The sequence below is a fragment of the Seriola lalandi genome, unplaced genomic scaffold (assembly GCF_002814215.2).
Source record: "Seriola lalandi dorsalis isolate HSWRI2012SDOR001 ecotype SW California unplaced genomic scaffold, Sedor1 jcf7180002054767, whole genome shotgun sequence".
NCBI lineage: Eukaryota > Metazoa > Chordata > Actinopteri > Carangiformes > Carangidae > Seriola > Seriola lalandi.
The window spans coordinates 3,304,335-3,331,438 of record NW_019525320.1 but is presented as its reverse complement, the minus strand read 5'-3'; the positions used below and the strand labels follow the sequence as shown (position 1 = coordinate 3,331,438).

The window sequence follows — 27,104 nt, the reverse complement described above, 5'->3', positions numbered from 1 at the left end:
TTATTTTGTCAACAACTGCTTTATGAGTCCTGAGTGTGAAACCAGATGGTTGGCAATCGTCTAACCTGGGCGCAGGAGGAGAAGATAGTTACTGCTTTTACAGATAGTTCTTAACTCAGTCTCACTTATTAGAATTTTTCCAAGAGCTTTCAGTCAAACCTTGTGGCCTTAATCAGATCATTTCATATACAACCACAAACTGGAATCACATCACCGAAGTTTCACTCAGAAGAGACTGACAGCGGAACCAAACTCCATCTGATGATGACGGCCATGAGATGTGGCATGAAGCTCTACAAGAAGTCAATTCATTTTTTTGTTACTATTTCAGGAGGCTGCTTGGATTTTGAGCTTAAAACGAAAAGAAAACTGAGCACATATTTAAAATGCATTTTATTTTCCTTTACAAGAAACAAAAGCAGACAAAGAAATAAGATGAAGGGGAGAGGGAGTGGGAAAGCTGTATATAAAGAGATGCAACCTCTGGCGTCCTGAAAAAAATATGTACAATTCAAAATAATATCCATACAAAACATGCCACATACAATAAAAATGATCATTATATTTATTCATATTCCCTAAAAGTATCTCTGCTGTACAGATGCAACATCTTTTTAAAAAGTAGGTGAGGTTAAAAAAAACCTTCAATTTGAGCAAACTTTATTAAATTATAAGATATGCAGAGAACTTAAATTAAGATTCAGAGAAGTTAAAAATTATTCAGGCTAAAATCCAGTGAGCGGCATAATGTCTCGTCATGGTCTTCCCTTGAAATAGAAACATACCAAAAAATATATATATCACTGCTTCGGATACTTGATCAATATCTACCACTTTAGAGAAGTTCTCCGTTTATACTATGAGAGTGCAATTCATTACCAGGTTAAGTATGGGATTAACTTTGAGTATTACATCATAACATACATTAGGCCAAGTAACCATTTCACAAGGTTTACCAACACATTCACTTCTATAGGGAAGATATAAAAAAGCAAAACACTAACAATATTCTAGGGAATTCAAGATTTTCCATTCAAGAGTATATTAATCCAATTGTAACCGATTAAGGGACAGGTTTTGGTAATCAACAAGCAGTAGCATAAATAAAAAGAAAAATAAACACGAACAATATTACATAAATACAAATGCTATGCACCATTGTACTGCTTTATGCAAGAAGTGATTTTCATGTCTTAATTAATGACTCTCCACATGAATCCAAACAGTTTTGTAATCACCTCGGCTTCTCGTCGCAACTGATTGGAGAAGACCAGACATTTTCTCATACCTATTTTAACAAACTTGTCTCTGAGAGCTTATAGCAAAAAACACTAATAGAAAAACAGGTAAATGCAAAACACTCTGGTTCATATACATAAAGATATTAGTTTGCCATTTTACATATATTTATATTTATATACAGCTTTATCTTTGTTAAAATGATATCCAGTGGTTGATTTTTTTTCAATTTTATTTCTCTACACTTTTGACTTTATTGATTACAAAGGGGCTGGATAAAGAGTTGCTGTCCCCTAATGCATATACTATATATACAGTTTGTACAACTTTGCATTTTTAAATCATGTGAGGTCTTAGGTTAGGGGAAGGAGGAAACAAAGTAGTATGGGAAGGTGGAGTTTCAGTAAAGCTCCCTTTAAAGACTTTTTTCATTCATCTTACATAGAAATGAAAACAAATGCCCTTTTTTCCAATAAGTCTTTCCCTGCCATCAGTTCAGCCTCAAGAGGACAGTACCAGCACTAGAAAAGCACACTACAGGGGAAGTAGAAACACTGCAGGCTGTACTCAGGCAGAGGAAGACTTACTACAGTAAAGTTTAACAACAGTCCACGAAATTATACAGAGAGGAAGAGGCATGATTCAAAGTTTAAGGTTGAGTTGTGAAAAGGTCGAGTTGCTGGGGAATAAAAAGCATTAAATGGGACAGTAGTCATGCATCCACCGGCTGGTTTTCAACAAGTGGAACTTCAATGTATGAAGCGACAAGCAAAATGTGTACTTGGTTAGTTTTGGACTTCATAGTCTTCTTCCAAGACCATTTGTCCTGTGATCCTAGAGCCATTCACTCGCACCATTACGGTCTTAAGCAACTTAAAAGGTGGATGTTATTGTGCTTTCACACAGCTAATAGCATGGTTTTGAGACGCATAAATAAAAAGTACAAAAAAAAAAAAAAAAAGAGAAAAAGCTACATCAATATCCAGGATGATTTGGTGGCATACAGGACACCCGCTAAGCTTCTGATTGTGATTTTAATGCAATATCTTATCAAAACTGTCATATATTTCCTCTGTATAAATAATTCATGAATAATAATTATGTTGGCTCATTTTTGTAAATCATCATCAGCATAGAGTAGATAGAGCAAACCTGCTGCTTAAGATTCCCTGCTTGTCCGAGAAGGCTAAGCCCATAAAAACATTCCCCCTTTCCCCCCGGTTCCACAGTAGCAGTTAACAGTTTTCATACAAAGCAGTCACTTCCCGCTAAATCAATGAGGTAGACTGAGTCCAACTAACCCACCTTGGGACTCCACACAGTCAGAACATCTGGTGCCTCTGGAGACACAGATCAATAGCATCTCAAATTTTATATTAACTTACATCTTTTTTTTTTTTTTTTTTTCCATCGATCATATGTAGTTCTTACACAGAGCCACATCAAGATTGTCTAGCTAACCAATATCCGTGTTGTCTTCATTGATGACTTGATGGGAAAGTGCCTTTTCTGGGAGGTAAGGGGGAGGTGTGGTTAGGTGGGACAGGAAATAGGTCCGACTTAAAACATAAAAATGCATCATTAGTTCATTCTTAGTATTTTAAAATGGCTTTTTGTCGAAGCTCCAGATGAGCTCTGCACTACGAGTATTGATATCAGAGGGTCAGAATCATTTGGTAGATGTTGAGGATTGTTTTCCAGCCACTGTAAGCTTATTGAGAACAGTCGAAGGGGGGAAAAGGGTTTTGGCTGAGGAAAGGGTGATTCACTAGTCCAAACATGAAAGTCAGTCCCACCATCAAGCTGCTGCTGATGGCGGTGGTCGGTTGCTTTTATTGATTAATGCTCTTCAAACCTTTGGCTACAGGTGTCACCGCTTTAGTCTTTCAATGGCGGAGGCCAGCCTTCCTCCATCCACATCTTTCAGAACAGCTTATGCACTGGCTATGTAGGATTCAAAGGCTTTGGCGCAGGAGTGTTCTGGCACCAGTGAGAGGGAAGTTCTCCATTTTTCTTTCTTCTCCTTAGTTCATCCACTTGCGGCAATTCCAAGCTCCACAATGGCAAGGGATCTTGTGCTGATCATCCTCGAAATCAAACTGGTAGTCATAGGTCAGCTGGAATTAAGAAACACATACAGTTAACAGGAGCTGAAAATCTTAATTGCATAAACAATAATAATAATGATGATAAGCAAAAACATAGAAAAGGTAGTGAAATTAAGGTGACATGCAAGAGTGAAGAGTGGAAAGCTTTCTAATGCACTGCACCTCTTCTCCCTTGGGGATCCTGCGGCTGGAAATGATGATAATCTTGTCCTCCTTGTCAAATGTTACAACCTCAGCAACACAGTTGGGGGCACAGGAATGGTTGACGTAGCTGGAAAGGACAAAAAGATGCCAGTTAATAAAAAACACACACAATAGTCAAACTCAAGGGTTTAACATTATTTACAATGAGAAAACCAGTGACAAATCAACACTTACCGAGCTGGGCCACCTGTCAGAGTGGCATCAATCACCTGTTCATTGTTGATGCGGAACATGTAGATCCCACGGTTCTAAGTTAAGACAAAAGAAGCAGAAAAAGATCGATACGCACTCTTCCATTCAAAGTTTTTTTTGTTTTGAAGTGTTGTCCTGTTGTAGAATAAATTTGGGTACCCCACCAAAATAAATGCTTCCCCAACCTATAAGGACTTATAAGGAATCATTTCTGTGTACTTTATATCCCAGGGCCAGTGTTTTATTGATGTACCTGTGACTCGTAGATCTTCTCACGGCGATTGGCGACCTCGTTGCGTATGACAGTACCAATGTACTCAATGACCATGGTGTGCTTCTCCAGATCCTTGGCAGCGTACAGACCCAGGCCCTGAATGCGGGATCGTGCCAGATACACATTGTTCTTCCACTCGGTCTTCAGGCGGCGATACTGGGAGGACTTGGAGTGGACAAACTGCTTGCTGTATGGTGTGTTGAGTTCTCCAGTGAAGGTGCTCTGGTAGGCTTTTGACATGCTGGTGCTATTTAAAGTGTGAGGCCTTGAGACAAAAAGAAAACAGAGTGTGAGTGGGTACCCCAGGCATTTGTAAGATGTATTGTGCATCAAATAAAGAGTTGAAGAGCTTTGGTCCTCAACATGGGACTGCATATTTGTTGGGTTACATATTGAGGAACTTTTTTCATCAACTGTAAGAGAATATGTTACCTGGTGAGGAAAACTTAAAAACGACTGATATAAGATAACCAACAAAAACATTCTGTGCTAATGTTGTGTAACTGCGCAAAAGCATTGATATTTAAGTCAACAATCCTGTCCAATAGGACACCATGCTTAAAATCATTTTCTACCAGCCACACAGGTTTTACTCTCCTAACATGTTAAGTTTTACTTTAAAGCTCAGCTTCTTGTGGCTTATTGCTTAAGTACTGCTGTCTTCACCTCTTGCAGTGTGTGGGAACCTTGGGCTCAGAGCGAGCACAGCCGGTGGGATTGATCATCAGAGGGAGCTCCATCAGAGGGTGACGGCCATATCGGAACTGATAGTTCTGGCAGTTCTCCACTCCAGGCAACTAAAACACAACGAAGTAACATAAATTGTGTTAATCATGCACTTTTATGTATAGTAGACTCATTATGTCATAGCATGACTTGTGTAGCTCTGTAGCCCAAGGGCTCTAGTCACAGGGTAAAGCTTTTCATATATCATGTCTGCTTGTGATGTTAAGTTTTAAACATGGGTTTTCAAAGACTGACACTCGACCGTTGTCTAGTAAACAGCTTCGAATACAACTGGGAGATAAAGACAAAGTAAATGGGACACAGAGTGATATTCCTTCCTGCTGCAAATTCTTACCGACTCAGTGATTCGCATGACAGCATGAACTGTGAGACCATACATTTCCTCTCCTTTGACATGTTCAGTGAACAGCTTCAACATGGACGATTCATCTCGGAGTTTAGCCACCTCCTGAACTACCCGGTCCCAGATTCCTAAAGACAAAGACGGTGAATTTAATTCAGTCAATGGTAAAGAGAGTTTATTATTATCTTAACAATCAGAGGTACCATATAGCAAAGTGAGAGCAATGTATATGTTCTCACCCTCTGGAGTTGTGTCGCGGTACTGCAAATCCTCCATGCCATGCTCCAGAACACGCACCTCAAACAGAGGGCGACTATCATCCTCGCTGATGCGGCAGCGGTAGCGACAGCGCTTGTTGGGCACACGGGTGCTCCAGTAGATGCGCGTGGCCTCATAGCCAACCGGGAAGATGGCAGTGGGTGAGTGGAAGTTGGTCATTTGGGAGGGTAGCAACTGGCCAACAGCATGAAAGATGAGACCACCAACACGGAACAGGTGGATGCGGTCACCTCGCTGTAAGATGCTGGCAATTTGCTTCACCTCATCACGCTCAATGTAGACACGCCGTAAAACAGCAAATGTGCTTAGCTCATCTTCACTGGGCCCCTTCAGCTTATGCTGAGTGCACAACATGGTCTTGTCCTTGAAGAACATGCAGCGTGCCCGGATGGCACAGGCAAAGTGGTAGACATTCGGGCATCGCAGTCTGTTGCAGCTGTTGGTGGCACCTGTTTTCTGGCAGTATGCGCAAAGAGTCCGCAATCCACGACGCAGGGCTACCTCCACATTGATAAGGGCACCCCCCTGCGTCTCATACACCTCTGTGGACCACAGGGCACAGTTAAGGTGCACCCACAGGTCCACATCAATGTTAAGCAAGCGGGCAGGCCCATCTGTAGCTCCATCACCTTCCTCGTGGCAGAAACAGCATTTACGTTTATCCCGAGGCAGCTTGTCTGGTCTAAGAGTAATGCGCAAGCGTTCCATCAGCTCAGACACCTCCCGGCTGCTCTCTTTCTTAGACCCACCCTTACGTATTGAGATGACAATCTGAAGACGCTTCCAGCGAATCCCCTTCCATTTTTTGACTTTGGGGTGTACCACCTCCTCATCAGGGGAGAGAGGCCTGCGCTGCTTGGTAGCCTTAGGGGAGGACTCCATGGTGCTGGGAGAATCTTTAGGAGGTTGTGCTGGATCAGCAGCCGAGTCCTCCTCTTTGATGACAGGACTCAGATCCTTCTGATCTTCAGTAGGAGCAGTAGGATCAGAAACTGCAGACGCAGGTGGTGGATCAGTGACCGACTCTGGAGCAGCAACTTCAGACTCTGTGACATCAGTTGGTTGAGCAGCATCAGTAGGAGGATCAACATCCTGTTCAGGTTCAGGTTCAGTTTCAGGTTCAGTCTTGATCTGGACAATGGTGGGACTGGAGGGAGAGGGGGATGGAGAAGCAGATTTTTTGGAAGGTTCAGCTTCACTAGTCGGATCTGGGACAGATGGGGGAGGTTGTGGAGGAGATGGTGATGGGGGTGGAGATTCCTCCACTGGTATAATAGGAAGGTGGCGCACATCCAAGTCATTTACATTGGTTGTGTAACAGTGCTGGACCGGTTTGTCCTCTTTTTCTGGGAATTCCTGGGAGAAAAACACATGAGATCTACAGCTTCAGGAAATATATAATACAAGGAACATGATCAAAAAAGGTCAATAATTTACACAGTTCTCAAGAGTCCCGTAATGACTAACCTGTTTAATAAGTGCCAGAATGTCAACTTGTTTCTTCAATGTACAGCCTGGCAGAGACACATCAAACTGCCTGAGCCACTCATCCTGACTGGGTGAGGCACCGTCCTTTGTACACAGGGCCCCTGGAAAACAGCGCCACCTTAACATTAGTCTTGAGAAACTTAAACCCTTGCATGTTTGTTTGAGAGCAATGTTAGCATACAAGTGTTTCCCTAGCAGTGTAGTCACTCGACCGCAGTGACAAAACGTTTCGAACAGCAACTCTGCTCAACTCACATGCTCAAGCTACAAGCAAGAGACTGGCATCACAAGAGGCCAAAAAAGGTCAAGAGTTTGACATTGCATTACCTTCAACAGATACATTAAATTGGAAGCAAATGATTCAGGACATTAATTGCACGACTGGTTGTTGTAGGCTAACGTGAGAAATGTCTTGACACAGATTCACACCCAGATGTTGTGACCTGTATGATAAACTTCCCAACCCAGTGAGACAATAGGACAATCCAAACGCACAAAATCGTCTTTGAATGCATACCTGACTGGCTGGGTCCTTTCCCAGGCCCATCCACTGTGGGCATGTCAGGGTTTTGGGAAGGAAAAGTCACCTCATAAGAACCCGGCATTCTAATGTTGAGCAACTGGGCCATGGCCATCATCACGTGGTTCAGTTTCTGGAAAAAAGGCAGTTCAAGTTTTTGTTCACAATACATGAAGATAAAAAAAAGGTTAAACAGGGTGCAATGATATCACGGCTTAGTACCTTGGCTGCAGCAGAGGACAATGTGAAGGTAACAGACACCTCGTTGTTTTTGGCCTTGTCCCAGTGGTTGGATGTGGAAACTACCTTGCTATCAGCTGCTTCGAATGGTTTGTTTTCTGGGAATGCTACAACAGAAGCAAGTGTGTGAATCCATCTTTTGTCAGTTTGCATTTTAGCAATATAAATGGATTTAATATTAATTTAATATTATTAAAAATTAAAGTCTTGATCAGTAAAATGTAATGCAACACTTTCAGAATGGATTTCTCCATATTTTGCTGATATAATACATGTTGCTGTTGTTTTTCGGAGTTACATTTATCATTTAGAAAGTTGCACAATACCTGGTATGGCAGTGCGAGGTATGAGGGGGATGATGGGGGATATTGCTCTCTCTGTCTCCTCCTCTTTAGGCTCCCGTAGGTGAGGGAAACGTGGTGTTTCTTCCCCTACATTACTCTCAGGGGAAGATGCTGGGATGATACTTTCAGGGGCATCCTCGTCATCACTCTCCATCCTGTTAAAAAAAGGAAATCTCCTAGGTTTATAGCCTCAACAACAAGAAATCCATGTATTCTGGTTGACAAAGAAAAACAATCCTCCTATTGTACCTGATGTCCTCATTCTGGTTATGTGGTGGAGTGGGGAGAGCTGCCAGAATGTCTACACTCTTTACCTCTGTAACGGATTCTGCAGGGAAAATTACAGCGAATTTAAAACCCAGTTACTGTACAACTGCAGATTAAATATTCATGAAAAACAATAATTTCATGCCAAATCCAGTATTGTTTACCCATTGGCTCTTCTGCTGGCTCTGTGTCTTTCTGACCCTCAGACAGCTCCTCCCCAGGAGTCACTCCATTCAGCAGCTTGTGCTGTACTGAGGGTGGAGGGGTAGGTGGCAGGGAGGATGGGGGTGTTGGTGGGTTACTGAGGTTACTCTGTAAAAGGCACAAAACAATAGGCTTGTAAAACAACTTTATTTTTGAAGAAGCATTCATCAACAACCTGCAACAGCTACCCACTGGTACATGTTGCAGCTTAGTTATACCTTAGTGAGTAACTGAGAGTAGTAGTCTGGGATATTGTCCAGCACTGCATTTCCAAAGGATCCTTTGAGCTGGGCTTTGCCATTGGCTGGGCTGCTCCCAAAAGGGGCAAACAGATCCAGACTGGCGGTGATAGAAGGCTCCATCAGGGGCAGCAAAGAGAGACCCTGAAGGGGATATATCCATTAGTCTATATGATGAAGAACCACTCTTCAAAACATTCATGGCAAAAATAATTAAGGAAATCAATATTTGTCATCCCTATCCCCCATCCCCTACCTGTTTGAGTTGCTTTATTAAGGCTTCAGCACTTTTTCCAACTTCTTCCTTCTTATTTTTCTTCCGTGCATTCGGCCCTCTGTCTCCAGCTGCCTTGTTAGTGCGCTTTGGCTTTTGTACAGGAGCCCTTTTTGTTATAGACTGTAAGTCCTGTAAAGGATTGAGAAAATGAATGAGGTTATTCCCTCACAAACAACTGCATAATTAGGGCAAAAACAATGAATGTAAAAAACATACCTCCATATTTCGTGGAGTCCCTTGAAGTTTTTGCTCCAGCATTGCTAATTTACTGTTGATGTGTCCATTGATCTCATTATGGATGCCTTCAGAGGGTCTCTGAGCCCCAAGCTGAAGGTTCTTGGTTCGCAGGAGTTTCTGTAGCAGTTGCTGTCCAGTCTCTGACCTAGGGCCTTGAGTTCCAGGGTCTCCAGCATTAATAAAGCTAGTGTTGTTCCCCGAAGTAACAACCTCACCTGTTACTTCTCGCTTTATAGCCCCAGGATGAGCCTCTGCTGCACCATCACACTGAACCTCCCTTGGCTCTTGTTTAATGTTCTGTAGGGTCATCTTGCATACCTCCCCTTCTCTAGAGCCATGCTGTGTGTGAGGAAGATGGCTCTCTGTAACCTGATGCGACTGTTGCTGAACATTCATGCCTTTTTGTGGCCCATTGGGGATAACTGAGGCTGTCTGAGATGTTTCATTGCCTGATGTTTGACTTTCTACTTTCAGTCCTGGACAATCAAGTGGACTCTTGGCTCCAGGTGACCTGAGTGGGGATGCTTTGACTTGGTTGTATGGACTTCCCCTTCCAGCCCTGTTGTCAACTACCGAAGGCGAGGAGACATGGGATGAATGGGGTGAGGCTGGGTGGGCTGGGCTCATTCCAAAGGGACCTCTAGGAGAATATGCATGGGATGGAGAGCCCTGCATGCGGCCTGCTGCAGCTGCCATTAGTGCTTGCTGTTGGTTCTGGTTAGGAGTGGGTGGACGCATACCCATAGCTTGACTAAATGTGTGCCGTTGTGGATCCCCAGGTGAGTTAGCTAATGGCTGACGTGGAGATGTTGGCCTTATCATACGACCCTGGTCCATGGGGGACCGTGGCACTGGTACCTGGCCTCTCATAATATGTTGCTGCATCATTTCCCCTACTTGTGGCTGCTGTTGCCCAGGGACCATCATTCCATGCTGCATCTGAGGAGCAACACCAGGTTGTTGGCCCAGCTGTTGTTGAGTGCCCACTGCTCCTGGCTTTCCCATGGCTCCATATGTCATCTGTTGGCCTTCCATCCCTTGCATCTGCTGCCCAACTTGTGGCATCTGACCTGGTGGCATGTGAGACCTCAACTGACTTTGCTGTCCCTGACCCATTGACATCCGCAGCATCTGACCCTGTTGGAGCTGCCTTTGGGCAATCATGGCCTGTATGTGCTGTATCTGCTGGTTTGGGGGGAGATTGCGGAGCTGAGGATTCTGAGCAATACTAGCTGGGATGTTGATAGGAGTGCGGATGTGTCCAGGTGGAACTCCAGGTCTCTGTGCCATCATTCCTTGCTGCTGGGCTCGCATCATGCCCATTATGGCCTGTTGTTTTTGCTGCTGGGCTATGAGGGCTTGCTGTTGTGAACTATGGCCCATCACAACAGGCTGTGGCTGGCCAGGATGGTTCTGGCCTATGATCTGCTGTTGGAGGCTGGGGTCTTGTGACTGCTGCATGGCATTTTGAGCCACTTGCTGTTGTTGCTGCTGAGCTAAGAAATCAATTGGTTTGCCTTCTTCTTTAACAGTCATCAAAATGGGCTTGTCAGCACCAAGGGAACCTTGCCTCTGGACAGTGAGTGGAAGTTGTTGCTGCTGCTGTTGAAGCACACCACTTTGTTGGTTTCCGACTAAACTTGTTTGTTGCTCAGGTACAGACTGAGGATTTGATTGTTGCTGCTGGGCCATATAAACCTGGTTTTGATGATGCTGCTGTTGTTGTAACTGCTGTCGTCCAAAATCAGTTTGATGGTCATTTCCAGGGCCCAGTTGAGTCATCTGATTGGGAGTGGAGGGTCCACTCTGCTGTGGTGGTGTTCTTGGATCAGGGCTCAGAATCCCACCCTCTTTGGGGCCGGAGTTTTGGCTGTCTGAAGCTCCCTGTGGCTGGGGTGTGATACTTCCTGCTGAAGGTGAGGAACCCATCTGTGGGGTAGAGGGTTGGGACAGCCCTCCTTGTTCGTGGCTGGACTGACTGATCAATTGTGTTGGTTGTCTTTGTTGTGCCATCTGCTGCTGCTGGAGGTGGGCCAAATTCTTAGCAAGATTCTGCTGCTGTTGTTGCTGCTGCTGAGATGCAATCATCCGTTGGGCCAGAATGCTCTGTTGTTGGGGAGTCAACTGTGCCTGGGGACCTCTGAGGCCTGGATGACCTGGAGATCCAACCATTCCCTGCTGACCCATCATCAGCTGAGGCCTCTGTTGCTGTGATGGTGCAACTGGCTGGTTTCCCATAATTCCTGGTTGAGCTGCCATCATGGCTTGAGCATGGTTAATGGGCTGGCCTCCTACAAGGTTCTGTGGAGGTGGAGCCACAGACTGGCCTCCAACCATTCCTTGTGGAACCTGCACCATACCCTGCTGACTGGCCTGGTTGGCTAGCATTCCCTGTTGAGCGCTTGCTTGTTGTTGGGCCATAAGTGGGTTCCCCATCATACCAGACTGTGTTTGAGCGATTAAGCCAGACTGTTGATTTGGGTGTGGCATCGATTGCTGGCCCATCGTCACCTGCTGCTGTTGCTGGAGCTTTGCCATTTGCATCCTATGTTGAAGCTGTCTTTCTTGGAGAAGCCTTGGGTCTGCAGCTTGCATTCCAGGCCCCTGTGGAAAGAATCCCGTTGGAGCCCCAGGAGGACCTGGGGCCCTGACACTACTGGCTCCAAGAGCTGCAGGCAGCTGAGTTTGGGCTCCTCCAATAAAGGGCTGCCCTTGGGGCATCCTGACAGGCATTCCCCCTTGTGGCATCATGCCAGGGTGCTGGCCCATTACTGCTGTTCCCTGTTGGCCCATCATCATCTGGCCAGGCATCTTGGGAAACATGTGAGGGGGGGCCCCCTGTGCAGAATGACCTGGGGTAAGAAGACCTGAGCCTTGCTGATGCTGCTGCTGCTTGCTTCTGTACTCTGCAATAAGATTGGTGTGCTCCTTCTGCTGCTTGCGCACCTAGAACACAATAATGATGAACAGATATGAAATTGCAAAACAAGATGCTAAGTGCCTTTGCAGCAAGTTTGTAAACTTGTCATAAGGTTTTTTGCAGTTGTCTTTTTCAGATTCTTTAAAATCTACACACCTGGTCAAGCTGTTTCTGAATTTTGCTCTGCTCTTCTGTAACCAACTTGAGCTTTTCTGCATCTGCCTCAGCAAACTCTCTGCCAGCTTTCTTAGCAGTGCGTTGCTTAGCACACAGTGCCTTGCGTGATTTGCGGTGAACTCCAATCTGTTCCTCCAGAAATTTCAACTGCATTTGGAGTAACTGCTGGGTGTGAAGAAGCCATTCTTCATATTGGTGCTGTTCTGCATCATCTGTAACAGAGGAGACTAACTTTTATATCCATATCAGAGTATAGGGACAGCAATATAGCATCCAAATGACTAAATACGTTTCTAACAAGAGCGAGTATTAGTAGAACATACTGATGATTCCTTGCACAAACTGTGGAGGGTTAGGTCTTGACTGGGTGGGATCACTTGTTTCTCCCTCCTAAAGACAAGAAGAAAGCATTTAAATAAATCGGCTACATAACACGTCAAATGATATCAAATCAAATCACTTCTGAAAGGCAGGAGAGCATACCTTTGGAGGTCCAGATGTAAGTTGACCTGGATCTGTGCCCGGGGCGGAGGCCAGCCTCTGAGCAAGTAGAGAAACTTGTTGCCTGAAGAGAAAGCAAAACATAAAATGTATATACCTGCAGTATACTGAACAATGGGCTATAAGGTTATGTAGTTTCCAAACCATTGTACAAAAAACTTGCAAAATCATGATGCTACCATTATCTGATTAGGAATGTCACGAGAATCAATACTTCTGTGCCAAGTCTGAAAATGTGACGGTGCTCGTTTTTTCCTACAGTATCGTAGGTACCATAGATGCCGTAGGTACTGGAGATGTGATTATTCAGGGACTGACAAGGGCAGTATAATAACCCTACAAGCATCCTAGTCTGACAAACTCAAAGAGAAGATGGCAGCTTTTAGGTTTGTGCTGATGGATGCTGATCTCGGTGAACAAAAATCATCAGAGCGATTGCCAATGCCAATGTCAAGACGATATTTGGCTTGTTTTTCCATGAATGTATTTACTTATTATTATCATTATTTGTAGTATTGAATTAATATTAAGTTTAATTAGACCTGCCAAAGTTTCACATATAGAATCGCATATAACTGATGCATGCAACACCGACGTGCACGCACACACTCCGACCAGCTCATTGTCATTGAAGACCTGCTTGTCGTGTGTAGGTGCTGTGCTGTGATTAAACAGTGGAAATCTATAGACAGAAAAAAACATATGAGAGAGCGCGAGAGAGAGAGAGAGCTGCAAGTCATAGACAGCTTTTTCTAGATGATAATCTGGATCTCACAGACCTATAGGATTGTTTAGCCTTGGTAGACAAATGTGCCCTGCCACGTACCTCGCAACACCAATTTGATTGATTCCTTTGTTGAAGTTACAATTGACTGTGATGCATTCAATACAATGCTCTTAAATAAGGTTTTATATTGTTTCCAACATATTCTGTTGTTTGAGTTCTGAGGAAAGCAGATACTTTTAAACCAAGAGAGTTAATTCTTTGGCCACTTGGGGGCAGCAGAGGCGAGGAGCACATACAGCACTGACAGTTGTCTATTTACACCATCCAGCAAACACTAATATCTATTTGTAGCCATGCAAGTATAATATCTGCTCCCCTCTGAACTCTGGTGCCCACCAACTCCTGAAGGAATTACCTGGTTCTTTAGTTGGTAAATGCTCCACTAAGTAGGCCGAACAGGCACTGTACCATCATCATTAAAATAAAAATACTTGATATGCAGGAAAAAGGATGCATGTCTGGTAGACCTTAACATTTCACTACTGCTTCACACCAAAGTCAGCTCAGAATATTTTCATTAATGTCTTGGTATCCTTGGTCCAAAGAGCATTACTATTTTTGACAGCCTTTGTTTATTTTTTGGCATTTCTAGTGGGGTGGAAACATGCTCTGCTAGGTGTCAGCAGTATCTACTGATGAAGAAGCTAAAGATGGATTTCTTTCTTTCCCATCTAGGTTTTTGTATGGATAATTAAAAAATTGTTGAATGAAAACATACTGAACAAACTGACCGAAACCAAAACCAAAACATGTTCAACTAATGTTATAAAAAAAAATACCTGTTAATGCCAGGGGGACCAACCATTGGATCTTGTGCCAACACTCTCTTGATACCCTTAAGTGCCACCATCTTTGCCTTGGCAATAGGGTCCATGATGTCGTCAGTAGCAAATTTGTCTAAATCTGCAATGAAAGAAGACGACAAAATCTGTTGATATAGTATGAAAAGAACATCATTAAATAGGGTAATGACGGAGATAAACCAGGTTCCTTACCTTTATCTGGGAAGAAATTGTTGGCCAGAGGTGCCTGTTTAACCACTGGCTGCGGCTGTGGTTGATGACTGAGACCTGTATGGATCCCTGGCTGCACCATCCTCATCATGGCCTGCTGCTGGGCCATGGGTATGTGAGGTGGGGGCGCCATTCCAGGTCCCATGAGCCTTTGCTGCTGCTGCTGCTGCTGCAACATGTGCGGAGCACGGGGCACCATCCCTGGCTGACCCATCATTCCTTGGGGTGGTGGACGATGGTGGTGTTGCAACATTATTTGCCCAGGTGCCTGTGGGTTTGGCTGTTGACTTGGGAGGCCAGGAAAATGAGGGGCCATGCCTCCCTGGTGGAGGGAACTGAGCTGTTGCTGCTTCTGTAGTTCCTTCTTCTCATGCTCCAGCAGATCCTGTATTAGAAGAGGCAGTTCACCATCCAAAGAGCTCTCTACCTTTGCCAAATCAACAGCAGGGGAGTGGTGTCCCCCTACATCAGGGAGCCCCAGCGGATCATCACCAATATCTGCATGTGGAGCAGCTGGAGGAAAAGGCAATGAGTCGGCTTGTCCTGGAAGGGGGTACGGAAGACCCCCCAGTCGAACAGAACTGAGAGAAGCTGACTGGTTTTCTGTTTGTGCAGGCTTGGCTGATGGTGTGGTCCCACCAAGAAGCATTGATACAGCCTCTCCCATTTCATCTTTCACCACTGTCTGTCCTGGCTGAAGCTGAGGGGTCAGGCCTCTGTCTTCTACTTTGACTTTGGAGGTATCAACAGATTCTGTAGGGGGTGGCAGTTGGGTAGCAGACCCCCCTGCAGTGGCAGGGGCTGTTGTGACAGACTTCTGCCCTGGCTCCACTTTGGCTTTCTCTTCCACTTTAATGAGTGCAGATCCAGAGGAAGATGAAGGTGCTTCACTTTCTGCTTCTACCAAACGCAGCTGGTCTGAGAAGACATCCTTAGGGTCTCCTTGGTCCAGTTCGGGGTCAGTGTAAGCCAGCAGATCAAACTCGTCACTGTTAAGCAAGTCGTCTAGATGTGGATCATTGGTTTCAAGGTTGTCCAGGTTGCCCAAGTCATCATCTCCTTTGTCAGGGTCCAAGTCTAGAGCCAAATCATCCTCATCCTCCACACCTCCATCCCCTGGGGCCTCCCCAAGCCCCTCAAGATCAGGTTCTGGCAGTTCCTCACTGTTTTCTACGGTGGCAGTCTGAGGCTGTGTGACTAGGCTCGACTGTGGAAGCTGATGCTGCTCAGTGCTAGGAGTGTTGGCATTGGAAGTAGCCTGGGGCTGCAGGTGGGTCTGCTGTGATACTGGGCCTGCAGACTGCTGAGGCAGTAAAACTGACAGTCCACCCTGCTGTAACCCTAGCTGTGACTCATTGCCCCCCTCCGTTTGAATGCCACCAGCTTGAGCAATGGGATGTTGTTGAACATAAGGTGCTGCCATCTCTTGCTGTGGAAAGAGACGTGGTCTTGGCTGGGGTCCACGGGGCAAAAACTGGGGTCGTAGGGATAGCCTTTGTGAGTTATGTCTCAATTCAATGAACTGCGGTGGAGGTCCTTGACCCATTGGCTGCATGGTCTCCCCTCCATGTGCTGGTATCATGGTGTGAGGGTTACCCATGCTCTCCATACCCTGGATGTTGACAGCAGGGTTAAGATTGTGCCTTATGCCAATAGCCTCTATGCCAGGCTGGGGGAACCTTCTTGGCCCTGGTGCCTGGCCCTGCCACTGTGGAGGGAATGGTGTGCGGGCAAACATGCCCTGAGGTCTGATGTGCCCTGGTGGCCTGAAGGACAGAAACGCACAAAAGAAGAAATATATTTCAAATCAAAAAGTGTTAATGGCATTACAGAATTTTGAACTCCTGGCACCATTTCCTTCCCAAATCAGTTCCTGTAATATTACAATTTAGTAATGCTTTCATATTGTTAAGTACATAATACAGCTACTGACATGCTATAATTGTAACCAACCAAAATGACCAGATGCTAAAGTTTCTTGGGTTACCATTATGCCAACAGTAAGGGAAATGTTCTAATTGTGGATGGAGAGTCAGATCTTACTGTTTCACACAAATTGTGAATCTATTTCAATGACGAGATTACCTTAGTGCACTGGGATCCATAATGGCAGGGGTTCCTGTAGGTGGTGGGCGAATGAGCTTGTCCTCCATACCTCCAACAGGCATGGGCATCTTCCCTGCCACAGAAGCCTGAGCTCCAGCAGTAGCAGCAGTAGTAGCACGATCCTAAAGCACGTAATAACAGCAAAAATAAGTAAATGTATCATTCCTTTTACTTGCTGCTTTCTCACCACTGGACAGAGAGGTCAAAAAGTACAATATCAACGATAGAATGGTGCAGCTGTACCTTTAGTAATTGAGTTTACTTTATATGAACTCTTTAGCAGAGCAGATACTTATTGGGATTTTAGCCAGGTCTTTACATCATACTATTGGCAAGGTGTTGCACTTGTAATGTTGATGGCATATTGATCAAGGTGTGTACCTGTGGATAAGGTGGTGGTGCTCTGTGGGCCTTGTTGTCTTGTTGAAAAGCCCCCATCTCTCCTCCAGACCAGCCAGGGGATGCACTACCAGCAGCAGCAGCCTCCTTCTCTTGTCTCATGGAATTTCTTTGCATTTGTTGTCTGATTAAGAATTCCCTCAGTCTCTGGCGCTAAAAACACACACAAAGCACTGATTAGCAAAACACGCAAGAGGTAGATAGAATGATTGTTCACTGGTTAATATTATGATACCTGTCTGTGCTTCTCCAGCTCAGAGGGGCTAAGCCCTACTAATGCAGGGTCCTGCACTGCTGACATGTCAGGCATTTCTTGAGTGCCTGGCAAAGATGGCTGGTGAGGTGCGTCTGGAGGGCGGACAGCTGGTAGGTCTTGAGATCCAGAAGAAGGTGGCACCCTGGAGCTGAAGCTGTCTGCCCCCATAGTCTGCTGAGTTTGTGTCTGTGGTTGCTGGAGCTGACCCTGTGCCATCTGACTCTGCTGCTGGGGTATTTGTAGGCCTCCGGTGCTGGGGCTGCGGCTGAAATTAGGAGCTGCTGAGGGTTTACCAGAGAGAGGATCCCCTATGGAACTGTTGGTGGGATGGGGTGGAGGTGCCTGGTTAGGATGAGGTGAGCTTTTGTAACATGTGCTACCCTCTGGGGCAACAGAGGGCGGACGAGGAGGTTTGTGGATAGTAGCAAAATGGTCTCTAGATTGTGGCCTTGAAGGTGGCTGAGAACAAAGGTCTGGGGATTGGAAACGTGGGGTAGCAGGAGACTGGACACTGTAACCATCGTTGGAGAGGCCACCAGGAGTGTGGGGAGACTGAGAGCTGCCCTGGGACTGTGGGCTGGAGGGCACTCTAGGGCATAGTTCCTGTTGAGCTACAGGATGTCTCTGGGGCCCAAGAGAACAGCTGTCACCTGACTGCGGTCGGGGAGTTAGTGGTGGCTGAGTGTGGGGGTCAGAGAAAGACTGTGAGGGAGACTGCCTATAGCCTTCAGATGGATGGCTAGGGGAAGCTCCAGGATGAAGTGCACCACCTTCCCCTTGGTGCATCCTTGGCGTCATGGGTGCTTTGAATAAACCGTCACCAGACTCTAGCATCCCAGCGGGGGAGCCAGTGGATAGGTCAGGTCTTCCAACTGCAGAGGAGCGCGGAGAAGGCGCACTCATATCAGCCCTGTACTGCCCTGTGCTTGCAGGTGAGGAAGCCACTGCAGAGGGTGATGGGGAGGAACCATATTCTGGTCGTCCCATCCCTTGCTGGGTTCTGAAAGGGTCTCCGTAATGAGTATTGTGGGGTGGTGAGAAGATGGGTGAATCCCCAAGCCCAGCACCTCTTGAATGAGGACTTTCTGGAGGTCCTAGGGACTCCTGAGAGCCTTGCTGTGATTGTGGTAAATGACCCTGTTGCTGCTGCAGCTGTGATCTGAAGTAGGGGTCAACCTGCTGAGCCCGTCTGGGGGTTCCAGGAGTTCCTGGTTGCATGTCAAAGGGGCCAAGACTGGCTGGCCGTCCCTGAGGAGGACCCTGTGGGCCGGAAGTAGAATAACCTGAGGAAGAGGCCTGTAAGGGGCTGGCCCCAGCGTGGGAGAAGGGTGTGGTTGGGTGAGAATGAGAATGGGGTGACTGAGAAGGAAGCTTAGCCAAGGGATCTGTCCGAATTTCAGCTGACCCTGGGGTCTGAACAGGTCCATCTGAGAAAAATACAGAGGATGATCCTGAATCTGGAGGGAAGGGAAATGGGCTTTCTGCAGAGCTGGGCTGGGAAGAGATTGATGTAGAGCCTGAAGGTGGAGGGATCTGGAGGTGTAAACTGGGCCGTTCTCCCTTCACACGCCCTGGCTCTTGCTTGACTGGCCTGCACACCTGACTCTCTGCCTGCTGTGAGAAGAGAAGGGTACAGAGGAAACATGAATCTGTTCTACGACTATAATGAAAGATACCAAAACCTTTCATTCATCCTGGAAAAAAAGGGATGTTGATGCTTTAACTCACCTTCTGTGCCTTGTTGATCCTCTGAGCTGCTCGGTTATCTTTGGCCTTTTGCTAAAGAAAATAATTCGAAATATAATATAATATAATTAATTATATTAAAAGAGAAATTTCTACTTTTGTGTAACAACAGATACTAATAATATAATATAGTAGTAATAATTTATAATTGCAAAAACATCATACATTGTATAGCCTAAACCTGGATATACATAATGTCAAAATTTTAATCAGGGTTCTAATCAGCAGTACGCACCACTCCAGATAATGTCAAGGTGACAGACATTTTAAATTTGAGTGACAAGTTTCCTTTATTTCTGTATTTGGTAATTTTTCCCTTGACACTTTCTGCATAGAAGTGAGAGCTGCACAAGCCACTAGATGGAATATGATCACACAGAGTAACAAGAGCCTGACGTCATTCACTACATTTTTGAAATTTGTGTTACAACAGACCATCAGGGAACAATTGGCTTGGTTAATATATAGTACCTACCAGATATGGAGCCTTGTCAGCAGCTGACACCTTCCTCCAGATCTTCATGATTTGCTTACAGCGGCTAGCCCAGTCTGTGACAGGAGAAATATTTAACAGTTGCTCAATATCTGACAGTGATATATATACCTTACTTTGAAAAAGCATGACTGTTTGGTCTAATAATAAGTTGTTCATTGTCTTGAAGTATTTCTTCTGCACTCACCTGGGTAGTCCTGTTTGAGAGTGGGAAAGTTGGTATTGGCATAAAGCACAGGTGAAATGGTTGAGAGCTCTCCCAGCTCTTCGTCTTTCTCCCAGCGCTGGAGACTGCGCTGGTTGTAGGACAGCCCATCGCCCTCTGCCTCAGTGGGGGTTGGTGGGGAGGAGGGGGTTGCTGGGGTAGAGGGAGTGGCCCAGGGGCTCTCCTCACCCCCATCTGGACTGAACAGCCCTCCTCGGTCCCTGTACACCATACAAGAGCGTATTGTCTTATATAAAATAAAGGGCTTATATGTGTCAGCATTGGAAACAGTCCATTTTAAAATGGAAAAAATAAAACAGAATTACACATCTTATTTTACACTGTTATCTACAGCACTAGTTGCTGCAGAACTAAATACTACAGAGTGTCGCAAAATAAAAAGCACTAGGCAATTCAGAAATGGTCCTACCGCATGTCAAAGAACGGCGACTGAGAGAGGCCAGGAAAGGCATCCATCATTCCAGCTGAGGGCAGGGACCCTGTAAGAGATTTACCATGTTTGAATCCCAAAACTGAACTTCACTTAAACCTTATTTGTGTACTTAGTCCTAAATCATACCACAAATGTTGTTTTGAACATCAAAAAGGTTATAATGACATGATCATCTGCAGGCATCCCTTGTACACACCTGAGAGGAGAGCTCTCTGTGGCAGAGCGCTACGATTGAGTTCTCCCTTACTGCCCTCCAAGATGGGCTTCATGCCCCCCAAAGAGGAGCCATCTGACACTCCCAGAACCTTCCTGAAGAACTGCTCAGAGTCCTGACTTTCCACCCCTTGTGGAAGACCTGTCAAAGTAGCATGTAAGACAGGATGTTAACAACAGATATTAAATCTTTCCCCAAGTTAGTTTTGTATACTGTATATATAAAAGTATCTTCTCAGGGGATTACCTTCACTTTTTTCTGCATCAGAGTCATGAGGATCAGTCGATGCCTGGTCCTTCAGCGATGAGGATGGTGCAGATACTCCTAAAAATGTGCAATTTTAAAACCAACTTGGAATTGCTTCTTGACCATAACAATAAACCAGTAACATCAATGTCCAAAGAGACACTTACCTGCACCTTCTCCCTGAGCTTGGGGGGCCTCACCCCCCTCTTGCTTGACAGGAAAATTATCTTCCACCGCACGATCCTTAGCCTCAGCTAGTGAGAGAAGCACAAAGGTCACATACCCTGTAATGACCTTTTCCACACATAATATCACAAATTATTAGCAGAGTTTTCATGTGTCACAGGTGAAGTTAGCGTTCTTACTCTCTGGGGCAGTAGTTCTGACCCCTGATGGTGCTGGTAATGAAGGTCGGACAAGGCATGCGCCTGGCCTCTGCCCTGGGGGTATCATCACAGCTTTCTTACTCAAGTCTATTAGTGTCTTCCCAAAGAAAGCCTCCTGCAGTGAATTACAAATATTTGTGTTATGAATATTACACACCTGAATACCTTGAGTTTCAAAATTGTTTAAAGCACACAGCATAGAGAGATTACAAACCTGGAGATAAGCTGGAAACATGTCTTCAAGCTTGCTCTTCTTTCGTCCTCGACGTTTCTTGGCCTGTTCCTCCCCCTCCACTGGTTTAGGATCCATTATGTTATCTGTGTCAGGGTGAGGTCCTATAAATATATAACCATGAATTCAGTTTCCTAAATTTATAATATTGACAAAAGACACACAGTTTTTGCTGCATGACCGTGCTTTTCTTGCCCAATCCCTTCATGTTGGCACACCTGTTGCATCAACAGAGTGGCCTTATTTAAATGAACAAGGGGGATCTGTTTTTTCATGCAAGACTAATGTCTGTCTGAACATGGTCTTAGGAGGAGACCATAAGAATTATGGAATTATATCATTATCAAATGTAAATAGTTTATTGTTGTCACTAACCTTCCTCAATGGTTCTCTCTATTGGCTGTCCATCTAACGTAGTCTCTCCAGCCAGCTGGGCAAAGAATTCTTTCTTCATCCGTGTGTGACACTTCCTTTGTCGCACCATGAAGCCTCCAATTCCTGGTACGAAAATATAAATAAATAAATATAAATAAAATATTTGTAAATGATTTGACCTCAGACATCTATGTAGATGTTAAATGTTGTTTTGTTAAATTCTGGATATCTTACCAGGCCTGTAGGGTTTCCGCTTTCTTTTTTTACTATCATCTGTCTCTTCTGCTCCTTTGAGACCATCGCAGTCAGCCATGCCTTCAGTGCCCCCCTCTGCACCTGCCTCCCTTTCAGGGCTCCCAGGGTTCTCCATCTTGGATTCACATTCCATGGGCTCCCCACAGCCTTGATATACAAGATAAAAAATAATTTCACATTAAAAAAAGGAGCAAAACACTCCTGAAAATGAATCATAAACCAATGGATGAGCAGAGAGTGCGCCAACCTTTCCCGTCCTCCCCTTCTCCTTCGACCTCTCTCAGATCCACTCCATCAGGACCTCCTTCACAACACAGAGTGCCGAGACGGGAGCGACGTTGCCGTCTCTTGTGCAGGGGAGACATGGAGATAGTGCGAAGCAGGGACATACCCGACTCTGTCAGCCACACACCCTCCAACCAGTAGAACTGGGGTTCTGTAAAGTGGCAATTTCTAATCTCAATGACTTAAAATAAAACAAACAAAAGACAATTACGCAGAATGTGCTTGTGATAATCAACATGAATAAGCTGAATCCACTGACCTGGCTCTTTGATCTTTATTGAAGCCATAATGGCTGACTCTACTACTGTGACCAAAGGCAAAAAAACAAGTAGAGAAAGCAAAAGAAATTGTGTCATCAGTAGGACAGAAATACCCTGTGAATATTTTTGATACCACAATTTTTAGGTCTTCATTTTTAATATAGTGTCATTTCGAGACTTACCCACAGGTTTCGGAACATATGGGGTGCAGGATGTGCAGGCAAAGCCCTCATCAGAAGCTTGTTCCACCTCATCCTCTGTGTACAGACTCTCACAGACAGCATGGACCCATCTGCACAGGCACACAGAAATACATTGATACGCATACTTTTCATCACCAATCACCGCAAATCAAAGATGTTATGGAATAATTCATGATATGAGAAATACATGAATAATCCATTCCCCGCTTGTCTTCATTAGCTGTAGTCTCATGAATACCTCAGTTTCTGTGCCTGGTGTGTGCGTGTGTAGTTCTAATGAGCAGCACCCACCGATCACAGTACTGACACTGCAGCAACAGCTCCTCCTCCATGAAGTTCTCTCTGCATACTGGACACGAGACGAGGCTGGCACATGGGCCACAGTGGGTGTAGTTGTTCTGCCACTCACAGTGGAAACCTGGTGAGTTGGAACCACACTGCACACAGCATACACACCTGCACAGAAGTAGTAAAGCACTCTTATTTAGCAATTATATAGCCAATATGGAAGATTTAATAACAAATAAAGATGCCATTGTGAGTGGTCTAACAATTTTTCTGTTGCTACAGAAGCAATAGACAGAGGGATGGGCCTCTGAATTGCTACTGCAGGGCAGAGGCTTGAGTGTTTTACATAATATGCAAATTTACATGTATTCATTTCCATTTGACCCTATTCAAAGCTGCAAGGCTGAACGAAACGTTGTGGTCTAAGAGTGTAAGTATTCTTTTTTACCATTTGCACTTCCAACCACCCTTGGGTACAGTGTGCAAGGGCGGGTCCAAGCAGTAGGTGTGATAGCTGACATCACAGTCATCACACAGCAGCAGACGGGAAGGGTCCGAAGCCTTTCCACACATCTCACACACAATACATTCCAAACAGCGCCAGCCCTTGCGAAGCATCGTCTTGGTGATCTACAGGAGATACAAGGTTAATCTGTCTGGATTTAACCAGATACAGTGATGAAAAAACAAAAAACAGGATAAAATTGTGCTTACTTTGCTGTTCACACAGTAAGGATGGTAACATTGGGCACACTGGGCACAAGCCAACAACTGCCCCTCCATACCCTTTCCAAAACTGCCACACACAACACACATATCCTAAAGCAGGAGAGAAAGTGAGAAGGAAAAATGAAAGTAAGGAACAAAGAATCTATCTGCATCACATTTCAAAGTGACACCTTTGGTTCTTGGCAGAAAAAATGCCACAGGGTAAATGAAAACGTCAAACTACAAGAAAAGCTGTACCTGGAGCAGGACAAATTTATCAGTGTTTGAGAAAAGAACCACTGTGTTCTGCATGGTGTCATCTTCCTCATCCTCTTCATCCTTATTTATTCCAGTGTCTGTGGTCATGCTTAGCTGTGGACGAAGGGATAAATTATGTGTGATGACCACGCTATAAAAGTGAAAGGATGTGAAAGAACATCTGAATGGCATGTAAAGCACAGCTCACCAAGAAAGCATCAATGCAGGAGGCCATGGCTTTGAGGCGTGACCTCCCACCACGCCCTCTCCCTCCACCACCCCCTCGAGGTCTACGCTTCCCGGGGAAACTATTGCTTCGCCCCTAAAACAACATTTCAATGTCAAGTTGTGTTGTAACACTGCGACAATGGCACTTTAACAATAAAAACAAGTTATGGTTAAATGTCAGCTATTCAAGCTGACTCAAAAAACATACACCAACTTGTACATGATGACCTCACCTGTTTGACCCTTGAGCGGCCTGGGGATCCTCTGCGTTTTGCCTTCTCTCTGTCGCTTCTGAGAGGTTCAAAGGGAAGCGAATCATCAGTCTCGGTGAGCAGGTTATCTGCATGTGAGCGGCCAGCAGGTACAAGGCCAAGCTCCATGGAGAGCTGAGGGTCGGGTTCTCCCGGAGAGCCCAGAAAGCCACTGCTGCTCTCGTCTCCATGGCTCATATTAGACATCTCGTCTAGCAGTAATTCCGGCTTAACCTCTCGCTCCTGCAGTTCCTGTTTAATGTCATCATTATGTCCTTCTCCTTTCATTTGCTCATCATCCTCTTCTTCTTCCTCCTCCTCCTCAGAGTGAGGTAGTAACCTCCCTTCTATGTCCACAGCAGAGAGGGCCTCTTGTGTGTCTACTGATAAAGAAAGAAGAGAAGCAAACTGGGGGTCCTGGCATGGACTTCTTTCCTGCTGATCAACCATGGGCAAATGCTCCGTTTTGTCCCCAGAGGCAGGAGAGGCAGGTAACTTAAGTGGATCCTTAGTGAATGGTTCTCTGATAGAATGATCAGAGCCACTCTTTAATAACTCTGGTGATGCTTCTTGTTCCACTGAGGGAGCTGCCTCCTGCTCCTCCACCTCCATATTTTCAGGGCCCTGCTGTGACACTGGTATTGGTTGTACTTTAGGGTTGTTGGACTGTGTCTCTGCTGTGGGATCCTGGGAAGGGGTGGCTTCGGTCACCTGGTTGACTGCCTCTTCTGCTCTCTCTTCATCAGCAGATAGACAAGAGGACTCCTGTTCTGTTGTTGCACATTCTACATTTGAGATTAAGGAATGCAAGTTTATTAGTGTTATCATTTATAAATCTATCATTAGTTACGGCACATCATCATACAAACTATAAAGCACTGCTTTGTGCTCATTTTCAGACACTATGCATTCTGAGTTTACCTGTAGACTCAAGTGGAGCAGCGGGCACCTCAGAAGTTAATTCTTTTGTTGCTATCAGCGGCTCCTCCTCACTGGTTTTCTCTGCAACATCTGTTGTCTCAACAACGGCAGCCTCCACCCCTAGAGCCAAAAGTAGTTAACATACGTAGACATATCTCAGACATAAATAAGACACAGTCTTTAACTAGTCCAGTAAAACTCACTCCTGGCATGTCTATAAACTTTGTATTTAGTTGTGTCTTACCCAAGTCCATGGTTGTTTCTTTGTCAGTTGTGGCTTCAGTCTGACCCATCTCTGATGTTCCTATCTGTCCTGGTGTCACCTCTGATAAGCCCGTATGCTCCTCTGTCACCATGTCTGCATCCGTTTGGATTGTCATCTCCACCAAATCCACATTTCCTTCAGTCTCCTCAGATGCCTCCCTGGTTTCCACCTCTGTTGCCTGTGGTTGAGTGACAGGCTGCTGATGATCCTCCTTGCAAAGCAGGCAAATGCACTTGGCTTCTGGAAGCTCCCCCGATAAAGTACACTCACTGTGCACCCACCTAAGACAATAAAGAGTTCATCAAGATGAAATATTGTAAGACAGTTTAAGCAAAAGGCACACATGATAGCTGCTTCCAATGAACACTATTGTGCTTGTGCATTGAACTAACCTGTGGCACATGCTGCAGCACTGCAGAGCAACAGATGGGTTGGCAGCTTTGCTGCACACTCCACACATAGAGCTGCGGTGACGCTGGCAGCCCTCACACACGGTGTAATTGTCAAACCACTGGGCTGAACCTGGCAGCACCAGTCCACGGACGCCACACTCTGTGCATACACGACACCTCTGACAAAACACAGATAATGGGTATAAAATGTAAACCAAATGCTGAAAGAGGTACAAGAAAGGTCTGAAAGATTAACATAAAAGGCAGTTACAATGCTGTCACAGTAAGTTTCCATGGTAAGGGCCTCCCTTTGCACAGAGGGGAATGACAATTGTGACTTACTCTGCATTTCCATGGGTCAGAGGGAAGAGAATCCATGGCTGGCTGGAGACAAAAGGTGTGGTAGCCCTTATCACAGGCATCGCATACCAACATTTTGGAGTCTTCCCCTGGTTGTCTAATAAAATGAAGAATCAAGACATTACTCGTAGGAATCGGGAATAAAGTAAAACTATCTTAAAAAAAACAAAGTAAATATCATGCAAAATGTTTAGCACAACATCTTGTTCAGGGTGCAGTTTGACTCCCAAGGGCGGACTCACCTGCAAGTCTGGCACACTTTACACTCTGGGCACTGCCATCCTGCCCGCTGGATCGGCGTGGCACCAATCTCAAGACAAGCCGCATGGTAATGTTGGCCACAACCCGTACAGAACAGCAAGTCCATGAGCTCACCCGCTGAGTCACACACTGCACACCAAGCCTCTTCACCTGCTGTAAAACAAAAAAAACAAAAAAAAAAACAAACAAACATACAATTTGTATTTAAAAAAATAAACTCATATAAGCATGGTTTTTGTTTCAGTTCTTCTTAGTTCAACATGTAACGAGTTCAACAAGCTATTAAGGCAGCCATTTTCTAACAACATAGATCATAAAAATGTTAAAAGCCTTCGCTGACAGGCCACAGTTTCTAAACCAAACTCAGTTTGGAGCACACTCTTTGTCTTACAGGAATTCTGAGAAAGCATCACAGCCTTGGACCTTTAGGGCAGTTGGTCATCTCTGTGATATGTGC

The 27,104-nt window shown here is 45.2% G+C and overlaps 1 protein-coding gene across 4 annotated transcripts in view; it reads right to left on the bottom strand.

Moving 5' to 3' along the window:
- Positions 1-378: 378 nt before the first annotated feature.
- The window catches only part of kmt2d (lysine (K)-specific methyltransferase 2D), a 30,756-nt gene continuing 4,030 nt past the window's right edge, over positions 379-27,104 (bottom strand). For 2 of the 4 annotated variants that reach the window (XM_023425159.2, XM_087178988.1), the window contains exons 7-55: positions 26,629-26,800; positions 26,369-26,483; positions 26,027-26,205; positions 25,614-25,915; positions 25,370-25,489; positions 24,431-25,233; positions 24,178-24,291; positions 23,970-24,083; positions 23,718-23,822; positions 23,452-23,633; positions 23,007-23,171; positions 22,695-22,804; positions 22,512-22,556; positions 22,215-22,403; positions 21,947-22,114; positions 21,713-21,835; positions 21,320-21,441; positions 21,085-21,220; positions 20,887-20,973; positions 20,720-20,797; positions 20,456-20,614; positions 20,236-20,305; positions 19,788-20,026; positions 19,583-19,656; positions 19,090-19,140; positions 17,341-18,975; positions 17,088-17,258; positions 16,686-16,828; positions 14,583-16,366; positions 14,367-14,490; positions 12,783-12,864; positions 12,623-12,689; positions 12,279-12,511; positions 9,182-12,148; positions 8,945-9,094; positions 8,668-8,832; positions 8,410-8,557; positions 8,228-8,306; positions 7,961-8,133; positions 7,617-7,741; positions 7,392-7,527; positions 6,854-6,975; positions 5,347-6,742; positions 5,099-5,235; positions 4,684-4,814; positions 3,997-4,282; positions 3,726-3,799; positions 3,510-3,618; positions 379-3,356 (exon numbers count right to left, since the gene is read on the bottom strand). In XM_023425159.2, coding sequence (XP_023280927.1) covers positions 3,264-3,356; positions 3,510-3,618; positions 3,726-3,799; positions 3,997-4,282; positions 4,684-4,814; positions 5,099-5,235; positions 5,347-6,742; positions 6,854-6,975; positions 7,392-7,527; positions 7,617-7,741; positions 7,961-8,133; positions 8,228-8,306; positions 8,410-8,557; positions 8,668-8,832; positions 8,945-9,094; positions 9,182-12,148; positions 12,279-12,511; positions 12,623-12,689; positions 12,783-12,864; positions 14,367-14,490; positions 14,583-16,366; positions 16,686-16,828; positions 17,088-17,258; positions 17,341-18,975; positions 19,090-19,140; positions 19,583-19,656; positions 19,788-20,026; positions 20,236-20,305; positions 20,456-20,614; positions 20,720-20,797; positions 20,887-20,973; positions 21,085-21,220; positions 21,320-21,441; positions 21,713-21,835; positions 21,947-22,114; positions 22,215-22,403; positions 22,512-22,556; positions 22,695-22,804; positions 23,007-23,171; positions 23,452-23,633; positions 23,718-23,822; positions 23,970-24,083; positions 24,178-24,291; positions 24,431-25,233; positions 25,370-25,489; positions 25,614-25,915; positions 26,027-26,205; positions 26,369-26,483; positions 26,629-26,800 — 14,552 coding nt within the window. In that variant the 3' untranslated portion in view covers positions 379-3,263. The remainder of the gene's footprint in view (positions 3,357-3,509; positions 3,619-3,725; positions 3,800-3,996; positions 4,283-4,683; positions 4,815-5,098; positions 5,236-5,346; positions 6,743-6,853; positions 6,976-7,391; positions 7,528-7,616; positions 7,742-7,960; positions 8,134-8,227; positions 8,307-8,409; positions 8,558-8,667; positions 8,833-8,944; positions 9,095-9,181; positions 12,149-12,278; positions 12,512-12,622; positions 12,690-12,782; positions 12,865-14,366; positions 14,491-14,582; positions 16,367-16,685; positions 16,829-17,087; positions 17,259-17,340; positions 18,976-19,089; positions 19,141-19,582; positions 19,657-19,787; positions 20,027-20,235; positions 20,306-20,455; positions 20,615-20,719; positions 20,798-20,886; positions 20,974-21,084; positions 21,221-21,319; positions 21,442-21,712; positions 21,836-21,946; positions 22,115-22,214; positions 22,404-22,511; positions 22,557-22,694; positions 22,805-23,006; positions 23,172-23,451; positions 23,634-23,717; positions 23,823-23,969; positions 24,084-24,177; positions 24,292-24,430; positions 25,234-25,369; positions 25,490-25,613; positions 25,916-26,026; positions 26,206-26,368; positions 26,484-26,628; positions 26,801-27,104) is intronic. The other 2 variants (XM_023425161.2, XM_023425160.2) reach the window with 2 other exon arrangements.